General features: G+C 54.6%; 2 protein-coding genes across 3 annotated transcripts; one reads left to right on the forward strand and one right to left on the reverse strand.

Annotated features, from left to right (window-relative positions):
• Nucleotides 1-1369: 1369 nt before the first annotated feature.
• On the forward strand, nucleotides 1370-7759 carry LIN37 (lin-37 DREAM MuvB core complex component). 2 transcript variants are annotated; one of them, XM_033225811.1, is made up of 9 exons: nucleotides 1370-1764; nucleotides 5431-5506; nucleotides 5689-5739; nucleotides 6059-6088; nucleotides 6169-6254; nucleotides 6342-6508; nucleotides 7257-7397; nucleotides 7486-7559; nucleotides 7633-7759. In XM_033225811.1, the coding sequence occupies exons 1-9, from the start codon at nucleotides 1422-1424 to the stop codon at nucleotides 7712-7714; spliced, it is 1050 nt and encodes a 349-aa protein (XP_033081702.1). In that variant the 5' UTR covers nucleotides 1370-1421; the 3' UTR covers nucleotides 7715-7759. The 2 variants fall into 2 exon arrangements, with proteins under 2 accessions (XP_033081702.1, XP_033081703.1); XM_033225812.1 differs by having other exon boundaries at nucleotides 1515-1764; nucleotides 5189-5506.
• A 47-nt stretch (nucleotides 7760-7806) lies between these two features.
• HSPB6 (heat shock protein family B (small) member 6) lies at nucleotides 7807-10289 on the reverse strand. Its single transcript, XM_033225818.1, has 3 exons — nucleotides 10054-10289; nucleotides 9016-9138; nucleotides 7807-8928 (listed from the first exon to the last, which is right to left on the reverse strand). The coding sequence occupies exons 1-3, from the start codon at nucleotides 10249-10251 to the stop codon at nucleotides 8767-8769; spliced, it is 483 nt and encodes a 160-aa protein (XP_033081709.1). The 5' UTR covers nucleotides 10252-10289; the 3' UTR covers nucleotides 7807-8766.
• Between the last annotated feature and the right edge of the window lie 50 nt (nucleotides 10290-10339).

A 10339-nucleotide genomic window follows, 5' to 3' on the forward strand; every position in this document is an offset into this window, starting at 1 on the left:
TACTGACTTCCTGGGATCTTTTAGAGGTTGAGGCATAAATGATTATTAATATTTAAAAACATCTGTTGAGTGCTTCGTGCCAGGCTTAGTATTTAGACATGATGTACATTTTTTACAGTAAATACTACTCATAATCTTCTGAACTAGGAACTTTCCTGCTCAGGAACTAAGCAGGAATAGTGCTTTCTTAGATGAGGAACTAAGAAAGAAATAGTACTTCCATTTCTTTCTTTCTTTTCTTTCTTTTTTTTTTTTTGAGACAGTCTTGCTCTGTTGCCCAGGCTGGAATGCAGTGGTGCAATTGGTCTAGTGCTTCCATTTCTGGGGGCTGTTACCCTATACTGGTAGTTGTGAATTCAAAAACATAACTTTCCTACTGTGGGTTTCAGTATTCTCATCAGAAGTGTAGATCACAATGCTACCTCCTAGGATTTATTTGGACCAAGATGTGTGATAAATGCAAGTTTCCCGTTTTCTGAAGGAAATGTCTGCAAAAATAAAAATAGTCAAGAGCTTTCTCAGAGAACCCTTCCTTGACCATCCAACTTATTTAAAATTCAATCACCACCTTGATATTCCTATGTCCGTTTAAGGCTACACTTTTTGTGTGGCTTTTTTTTTGGTGGGAGGGAGATTTGTTGTTGTCTGTTTGTTTTTCTAGATAGAGTCTTGCTCTGTCGCTCAGGCTGGAGTGCAGAGGTGCGCTCTCAGCTCACTGCAACCTCCGCCTCCCGGATTCAAGCGATTCTCCTGCCTCAGCCTCTCGAGTAGCTGGAATTACAGACGCATGCCACCAGTCCCGGCTAATTTTTGTATTTTTAGTAGAGACAGGGTTTCACCATGTTCGCCAGGCTGGTCTCGAACTCCTGGTCGCAGGTGATCTGCCCGCCTCGGCCTCCCAAAGGGCTGATATTTACAGGTGTGGGCCACCGTGCCCCGCCCAGACTATATTATTTCTTCTATTACATTTCACTTAAAATGTTTTACTTGTTTACTGTTTATCGTCCATCCTTTAAAAGATAAGCCCTATTAGGGCAGGGATTTTTGTCTGTTCTGTTCCTCGAGGTGTCCCCAATGCCTAGAAGAGTGCCCGGCATACTAACAAATATTTGCAAAATGAATGAAGTTGTACCTGCAAAGAGATTAACTGGTACCTGTCACCTAGAGAGTGCTCAGTGAGAGGGAACCCAACATTATTTTACATTAGTCTTCCTCTTAGGGATGAAGGGACTCCAACGGTTGGTTAAATTCGGTAAAGAGCTAAATTGGTGTTGCTCAACCCTTCTAACACTACAAGTCCCAGGAAGCCGCGCGATGCCCTAATCCTTTGTTTCCCACCGTGCCCCGCGCGGCGCAGGCGCCGTTACTCCGGGTGGGTCTGGGGAACCTGGAACTACACCTCCCAGGAAGCTTGGTGGTCGATGGTTTGTTTCCGGAAGCAAAGCCCCAGGAGGGTGGGACCTAAAGCTGGGAGACTACGGAGGCAGCTCTCAATTGGTCAGGATTTAAGATTGACGACTGCATTAACTAATAGGAGCAAGCTGCTGCCGAAGAGGCCAGCCCACAGAAGGGTGGTGGCCACGGTCCAGGCTGGACACAACCAAAGGCGGAGGACCCGTGGCCCACGAAGCTCATCTTTGAACTGTCCCCGCCCGCCTCCCGCCTTGATTTGTGACCCTAGGCCCTTTGGGGCGCCCCTGACCCAGCTAGCCAGATCCTGGACCCAAACCATGTTCCCCGTGAAGGTGAAAGTGGAGAAATCAGGTGAGGACCCTGACGTCGGGGGCCTGTCGGGACCATCGCGTTGACAGGGTGTGGAGTCCCGGTAGAAGGGAGTATCGCGGAAAGGGGACTGCACTTTTCCCTGCAGCCCACCTGACAATCGCTGTATCAGGCAGCGAGCGTTGGCTGCCACCTTCACACCCTCCCGGTCTGCGCTTGAAGTCGCTTTAGATTGAATGGTGGTGGCTCAGGCAGTGCGGTGCGTGGTAAAACATGGGGAATCCTGAGCCGGTAACTCTGAGAAGGGTCCTTTTCTTCTTTTCTTTTCTCTCTTTTTTTTTTAATTTAAATTTTAAAAATATTTAAGCAGAGACGGAGTATCGCTATATTGCCCAGGCTGGTCTTGAACTCCTGACCTCAAGCTATCCTTCCGCCTTAGCTTCCTAAAGTGCTGAGATTACAGGCGTGAGCCCCCGCGCCCGACCGAGAAGTTCTCTTTTCTTGGCTTCCCCTCAGTTTCCCCATTTCCAGCAGGGATCAGTCACACATCTTGCTGTGAGCCTGAAGTACAGGCACTCTTAATCCTCACAGTCACTATATTCCAGTAATCCTAGGAAATAGGAATTGTGGTCACTGGGGAAACTGAAACTTAGATATTTTGGGTTGGGGCAGAGCTGACCGGATCCCAGGCCTGGCATGGTAAGGGCAGTGGGAGGGGTGCAGAATTTAGACAGAAAGATAATAGTAAAATGATGTAGGATGTCCCATGGCAAAAGTGTTATCAAAACAAAGTGGGAGGCCAGGTGCGGTGGCTCACGCCTGTAATCCCAACACTTTGGGAGGCCGAGGCCGGCAGATCACTTGAGGTCAGGAGTTTGAGACCAGCCTGGGCAACGTGGCAAAACCCTGTCTCTATAAAAAATACAAAAAAAAAGAAAGAGAGAGAGAGAGAGAGAGAGAGAGAGGAGAGAAAGAGAGAAAGAGAGAAAGAAAGAAAATTAGCCAGGTGTGGTGGCACGAGCCTCTAGTCCCAGCTACTCAGGAGGCTGAGGCAGGAGGATTGCTGGAGCCGAGGAGGTAGAAGTTGCAGTGAGCTGAGATCACACCACTGCACTCCAGCCTGGGTGATAGATTGAGACCCTGGAAAAGACCAAAACAAACAAAAAACGAAGAAAGAAAGAGAGGGAGAGAGAGAGAGAGAGAGAGAGAAAGAAAGAAAAGGGAGGGAGGGAAGGAAGGAAAAAGGAAAGGAAAGGAAAAGCAAAGGAGAAAGAAAGAAAAGGAAGGAAGGAAGGAAAGAAAGAAAAGAAAAAAGAAAGAAAGAAGAAAAGAAAAGAAAGAAAAGGAAAAAAAAAGAAAGAAAGAAAAGTGAAGTGGGTCTGACCACAAATGATGGTGAGGGATGGTGTACACCTGTTAGTACCAGGCTAAGGAGTGCAGACTCCACCCCTGGGTGCTGTGCTGTGGAGTCATGGAAGGTTCCAATGGAAGTTTCCAAGCAGGGGAAGATCAGGGTCAGATTTGTTATTTTTCTGGAAGATTCCCCTGGCTGCCTTGTGGAGGGTGGATCAGAAGGGGACACTGAAGCGGGAGCCCAGGGGGAGCAAAGGTCTGGACCAGCATGGGTACAGTGGAGAGGAGGTGGGTGGGAGAGACACTCAGGAGGCCTAGTGGACAGGTCATGGGATTGGTGAGCTGGGGTAGGGGAGAGAGAGGGGTATCCCTGGTGAGGTACAGGGAGGAACTTGGGGACTGTGAGGCGACCCTTGAGAGGGAGGCTTCAGGCCCAAGTCGGGGGTTCAGGAGAGAAGCTGGGCCTGGGGAGAGATCCATACCCTCTGCATCTGCCCAAGGCTTTGCTGCAATCTCAGCTACTCCCTTCCCCACCCTCACTCTGTCTTTCCTCTGAGCTATGTTTGAATCCCTGTGTCTCCTGAGCTTCTTAGGAAGTCCCTGGACTGGTCAGGCAAGTTCCCAGGTGTCCCCTCCAGGCTCTGAGCACTAGAGCCAGAGCTCCCACCAGTCAGAAAGGCAGAGCAAACACCTCTCAAAGGTAGGACAGCATAACATCATCACTTCCTCAAGTTCTGTGATGATGGGAGGCAGCCACAGGCTCACTGGGCAGGAGGGTGGGCCTAGATCTCATTTCCTGAGGGGAAAAAAAAAGCCCAAACAGGATGTTTTAGGTGAAATCTCCCAATTTTGGCTGGGCATGGTGGCTCATGCCTGTAATCCCAGCCCTTTGGGAGGCTGAGGTGGGTGGATCATGAGGTCAGAAGTTTGAGACCAGCCTGGTTAATATGGTGAAACCCTGTCTGTACTAAAAATACAAATATTAGTTGGACATGGTGGTACACGCCTGTAGTCCCAGCTGCTTGGGAGGCTGAGGCAGGAGAATCATTTGTACTCGGGAGGCAGAGGTTGCAGTGAGCCGAGATCTCGCCACTGCACTCCAACCTGGGCAACAGAGCAAGACTCTGTCTCAAAAAAAAGAAAAGAAAAGAAATCTCCCAATTTTTAAATGTCAGCTCATTCAGATTGAATTCAGATTTAAAATTATACCACTGTTGGCTGGGCGTGGTGGCTCACGCCTGTAATCCCAGCACTTTGGGAGGCAGAGGCCAGCGGATCATTGAGGTCAGGAGTTTGAGACCAGCCTGGTCAACCGTGGTAAGACCCCATCTCTACTAAAAATACAAAAATTAGCCAGGCGTGGTGGCGGACTCCTGTAATCCCAGCTACTTGGGAGGCTGAGGCAGGAAAATCGCTTGAACCTGGGAGGTGGAGGTTGCAGTGAGCCAAGATTATGCCACTGCATTCCAGCCTGGGTGACAGAGCAAGACTCCGTCTCACAAAACATAAATACATTAATTAATTAAAATAAAATTATACCACTGCCTCAACCAGATTCTGCACTCAGGTTGAGCCTCTGTCTCATAACTTCAGCTTTGGAACCAGACAGCCTGAGTTCAAATCATCAGTTCTGCAATTTCTTTGCTGTGTGCCTTTGAGCATGTGGCCTAACATCTCTGTGCCTCAGTTTCATTCTCTTTAAAACAGGAATAAAAATAATATCTATCTGAGCCAGGCTCTATAGCACGTGCCTATAGCCCCAGCTACTTGGGAGGCTGAGACAGCAGGATCACTTGAGCCCAGGAGTTCAAAACCAGTCTGGACAACATCATGAGATCCTTTCTCGAGAAAAAAAAAAATTCACATCTACCCCTAAGAGTTACTGTGATAATTCAGTGAGTTATTATGTATAATACATAGGTATTTAAACCTTGCCACTGGGACAGGCACAGTGGCCCACACCGGTAATCCCAGCACTTTGGGAAGCCGAGATGGCTCACTTGAATCCAGGAGTTCAAGACCAGCCTGGTCAATATCGTGAGACTCCATCTCTATATAATTTTTTCTAATATATTTATATCATATTAAAACACATTTTTTTAAAACCCAAAAGGCTCATAAGGTAAGGTGATTGGCCTTGCCTCCTGTCACAGTGCGATCATGCGGACAGCTTTGGAACTCAGAGCTCTTGGCATCACTCCAGCCATCTCTGCCTGCTGCACCCTTTCAGGCTGCCTGGGCCTGGCTCTGAGATTGGCCAGGGCAGATGACATGCATGCCCCTCCCTGACCCAGTCAGCTGTCCGCTTAGCTAGGGCCTGGGAGCTGACTCCTGCTGGGTTCCCTCTTGCCCCAGAGCTGGAGATGGCCAAAGCCCGAAACCAACTGGATGCCGTCTTGCAGTGTCTCCTGGAGAAGAGTCACATGGACAGGTAGGCCAGCGTGGGGTCACAGGGCCAGGCACCCTGGCAGGTTGGGCCGTCTGATCCTGGGTGGATTGGGTGGGACCCCAGAGGCTGACTTGGGGAGGAAGGTGCTTAATGGAGAGGCTGCTCGGTGCCTTCCTTCTCTGGGGCCCTGGAACCCTGAGCTGAGAGATCGCTTCTGCCTCTAGGGAGCGTCTGGATGAGGAAGCTGGGAAAACACCCTCAGACACCCACAATAAGTGAGTTTTTCTGATTGGATTTGGAGCTGAGAGTTTGTGGTTGGTGACTTCTTCCCTTATCCAAGCCCTGACCCCTCAGCCCAGCACTACCTCCATCGAAGTCCTGACCACTCCACCTGTACAAAGACCCTGTGGCAGGAGAAGCTTAGGTCCCCTCGCGGTTGCCACCTAGATCCCCACGGGTATGGGTGGGACAAAAGGCCCAAGAGGCAAGTGGGGTCCATGTGAGCATCTCAGGTTTGATACCAGTATCCCCAGGGTGCCCTCTGCAGGGTTTTGCACAGGCATTTGTCTGAGGGTCAACTGTCTTTCCCCACAGGGACTGCTCCATCGCAGCCACTGGCAAAAGGTAAGGTGGCAGGGTCCCAGCCAGCTGACTAGAGGCTCTCAGCGCCTACCCCAGTCCTGACACTCTCTCTCCCTACGCAGGCCATCTGCCCGCTTCCCCCACCAGCGGAGGAAGAAGAGGAGGGAGATGGATGACGGGCTGGCTGAGGGAGGGCCACAGCGATCCAGTGAGTAGACAGTGGCCCTAGAGGGTCGGCAAGGAGCCGAGGGCCTATGCCAGGATGCTCACACACCTCCCATCCCCACCCTCCCAGACACATATGTGATCAAGCTGTTCGACCGGAGCGTGGACTTGGCCCAGTTCAGTGAGAACACGCCACTGTACCCGATCTGCCGCGCTTGGATGCGAAACAGCCCCTCTGTGCGCGAGCGCGAATGCTCTCCCAGCTCACCCCTGCCCCCGCTGCCTGAGGATGAGGAGGTGAGATGGGTAGTGGACCCCAGCCCAGCAGCCTGGTGCCAGGGCAGTGGGGTGGATAGGCTTAAAGGATCCTGCCCCTAAGCTAGCGGGGTAGACAGACACAGGTCCCTCACATGAATCCTGGATCAGGCCAGGCACACAGATGTGCACCCTTAGGCTGGGGTGTGGATCGAGGTCCCTAGGGAAGACATACATAGCCACCTGGCCTGGGGGACAGGGAACAGGGTTACCCTGGGCAGTTAGATGTCGATCTCCAAGATCAGGGGTTCCCAAGAGCCGAGGGGCTAGACAAGGGTCCTTAGTACAGACAGAAGTGGCCTCCAGGCCTTGAGGAGCAGATGGGCGGAGCAGGAACGGATGGGGGTCTATAAGCCATCTGGCCCAGGAGGGTAGACAAGGGTCCCCAGGACAGACATATAGGACCCTTCACGCTGTCAAAAAGGGACAGAGCTTCCTAAGTGGATGTGACCCCGTAGACAGGACTCCCTGAGGCAGGCAGACGTGACTCCCTGGGCTGACAGGTGTAGATGGAGTCTCTGGGCTGGATAGGAGAAGACGGGTCCCTGGGGCAGGCGGACTTGACCCTGGCTGGTTGAGGTGTCTGCCCTTCAGACATGCTTCCTGTCCGAGTCCCTTAGTGAGCCCCTCGTGCCATTTGTTGCTGGGAAAGGCAGGAGGGATGAATGTGGATTCCCAGCCCCTCTGCTTTGACTCTTTTGGGCCTGGCTTGGGGCCCTTGTGTCCCCAGGGCTCAGAGGTGAACAACAGCAAGAGTCGTGATGTGTACAAGCTGCCACCACCCACACCCCCAGGGCCACCTGGAGATGCCTGCAGATCCCGCATCCCATCCCCACTGCAGCCTGAGATGCAGGGCACCGCTGACGATGAGGTGAGTATGCCAGGCTGGCCCAGGGTTATGGGACACATGTGGTGGGGCTCAGGAATGTCCACTCAACCTGGCCTCTCTGTCCATGCAGCCCTCTGAGCCCGAGCCCTCACCCTCCACACTCATCTATCGCAACATGCAGCGCTGGAAACGCATCCGCCAGAGGTGAGCGTCCCCCAACCTGCTTGCCCCTCCTAGGGCCTTTTGCAACTGCTGAGTCTTCCCTCTGCCTCCCCAGGTGGAAGGAGGCCTCTCATCGGAACCAGCTTCGTTACTCAGAAAGCATGAAGATCCTACGAGAGATGTACGAACGACAGTGATGTTCCCAGGTCCCCCCACCCCAGTAAACATCCCCCAACTCCACACTGGTGTCTGCTCCGGTCCATCCTTCCTGGCCAAGACACAAAGCAGCTGGCAGAGCTCTAGCACATTTATTGGGAGAGTGAGCCTGGGAAAGAGTAAGGGAGTCGTGGCAGGGAGAAAGGCTGTAGGGAATCAGAGCCGGTGCTCAGCTGGGTCTTGAAGGAGAAGAGGAGGAGGGTGAGAGGTGGGTTGCCGAGGATTATCTGGTTGAAGACTTGGGGGTCAAGACAAAGAGACTTAGGGGGATGGGGTCTGGTTAGAGTTAGGGAGGGGGCCTAGGACATTTGTGCAGTGTCTGGGGAGGTTTGGGTGGGAGAGTCTGTACAGTTTGGGGTTGGGTGTTCTGGTTGGCCTGGGATGGGTGTCCAAGAATTGGGGTGGTCAGAAAAGGGTTCCAGAGTCTGGTGTGGCTGGCTGGGGTTTCACAGCAGAAAATGGGCTGGAGCGGGGCAGTTGTGGACTGTCTGGTTGTAGGGGAAGGATCAGGTCTTGGGAACCAGGCCTGGATGGTCTGGAGTGGGAAGTCTGTGCAGTCCAGGACATTTAGGAGGTGGGGGGATTGTGCCTGACAGGCCTGGGGTTGGGGGAGGGCTGTCTACACCATAATTAGGTGTCAAAATAGGCAAGGGATGGAAATGTAGTACCCGGATATCTTCATAGAGGACTCAGAAGGAAGTAGAGAAGGGGTCTTAAGTGGGGCTATATGCCAAGAAAGTGGGTCGGTGGGGCTGAGACTGTTGGCTGAGGGTTAGGGTAGTGCTGGTAGGGTCTGGAAGCCGGGGAGGTGTCGGTGTGGGGTCCGAAAGCTGGAGGGGGTGTGAGAGCAAGGGTGTCAGTGTAAGGGTCTAGGTTATCAAGGCAGTGTCCAGGGTGGAGGTCAGGGCAGAATCCAGGAGTGGGTGAGAGGACAGTTCTTGGCGCGCTCGGGACATCTGGCTGGGCGGAGTCAGATCGGCTTCAATAGAGGGAGCCTGAGGACGCTCCCGGAGTGCAGGCGCGGCCCAGCCCCCTACTTGGCTGCGGCTGGCGTTGGGGCCTGGGTCGACGCTGGTGCGGCCTGGATGGACAGGACGCCCTCGGGGGACAGCGCGGACGTCACGGCAGCCGGATCCACGCCAGGCGGCAGGCGGTAGCGGCGGTGGAACTCGCGCGCGACGAATCCGTGCTCATCCTGGAGGGGAGGGAGGCTTGAGCGGCCCCGCCCCTCCGGCCCTGCTGCGCGCGTACTCGCTCCAACCCCGCCCCCGCCGCGGCTCACCGGGCGTTCCTCGTGGCGCGCGTGCACCTCCACGTGTTCGCCCACCACCTTGACAGCAATTTCCTCCGGCGAGAAGTGCTTCACGTCCAGCAGCACCGAGAAGTGGCCGGGGTCCGTCGGCACCTGCGCGCAGCGGGCGCGGGCGGGAGTGTTATCAGGCCGGGCCAGGCTCGCGGGACCCACCCAGGGAGACCCCACCCCCGTCGGTTCCGTGCCGCGGCTCACTCTGGCCTCCGGAGCTGAGCAGTCCGCTTTGCTACTGGGAGTCACCCAGTACCTCTTCACCCTGAATAACGAGGATTCGCCATCCCCCTGTAATATCTGGGATTGCCCTCTTCCCTGCAGTGATAAGGCTCCCTTCCCCTGCAAGGTCAGGAACCTGTGCCCTCCCCTGGTGTCAGCGAATCCGAAGTCATCGTGCCCCTCAGGGCACTGATTCCCCAGCTCCCTCTTCAGAGCCCCGGGTCCCTTCTCCCCCAGTCCCACCAAAGTCGCCGAGGTGACCCTTCCCCCGTCTCCAGGATCCTCTGCTTACTCTCCCAGCCGAGTCACGGGACCACAGCACCTACTGGTAGCCTTCCCCCACTTCATAGTGGCCAGGAACCTTTCCTCAAGTCGCAGGGCCCTCCCCTCCTCTTCTGGAGATATCGGGCCACTGCACACAGTCTCTCAACTCTTCCCTGAGACTAAGAACATTCCTTCCCCTTGGGAGTCACTGCCGGCCTCCTTTTCCCCAGATTTCCCGTGTCACCAGCCTCCTTCAGGGTAAGCAAGACTCCCCATAGAGTGACCCAGGCCTTCTATTCTCTGGAGCTGAGACCCCCGCCACACACACACACCCCTAAGAGCGACGGGGACCTCCCACCCGCTGCAGTGAGCCGGCCTCTGAGATTCCCCAGGAACTCCGGAAGCCCTTCGGAGCTGCGGACTCCACTCCGCCCAAGGCCAACGAACATTCTCTCACACGTTCCCACCCCAGACTGCCCCAGACCCCTAGCATTGGAAGTGGTCGAGTCGCCCCCTCCCCAGGCCTGGCACCTGGGCGACGGGCAGCGCAACGCTGGGTGCGCGCAGGTAGTAGGGGGCGAGGGTGGTGGGGCAGAGCGCAGCCAGCTCGGCCTCCAGCAGCCCCTCGCCGAAGCGCTGGTCAAAGAGGCGTCCGGGCGCCGAAAGTCCGGGCAACGGCGCCGAGGCACGGCGCAGCCAAGACGGCTGCACAGGCACCGGGATCTCCATCCTGCTCCTCCGCGTTGCAGTGCCCCTGCGTGCGCAGCCGCCGATTTATAATGCACCCTGTGCCGGCCCCTCGGAGGGCTGCCCAGGG

This window comes from Trachypithecus francoisi, unplaced genomic scaffold, assembly GCF_009764315.1.
Source record: "Trachypithecus francoisi isolate TF-2019V2 unplaced genomic scaffold, Tfra_2.0 Lachesis_group12, whole genome shotgun sequence".
NCBI classification, from domain to species: domain Eukaryota; kingdom Metazoa; phylum Chordata; class Mammalia; order Primates; family Cercopithecidae; genus Trachypithecus; species Trachypithecus francoisi.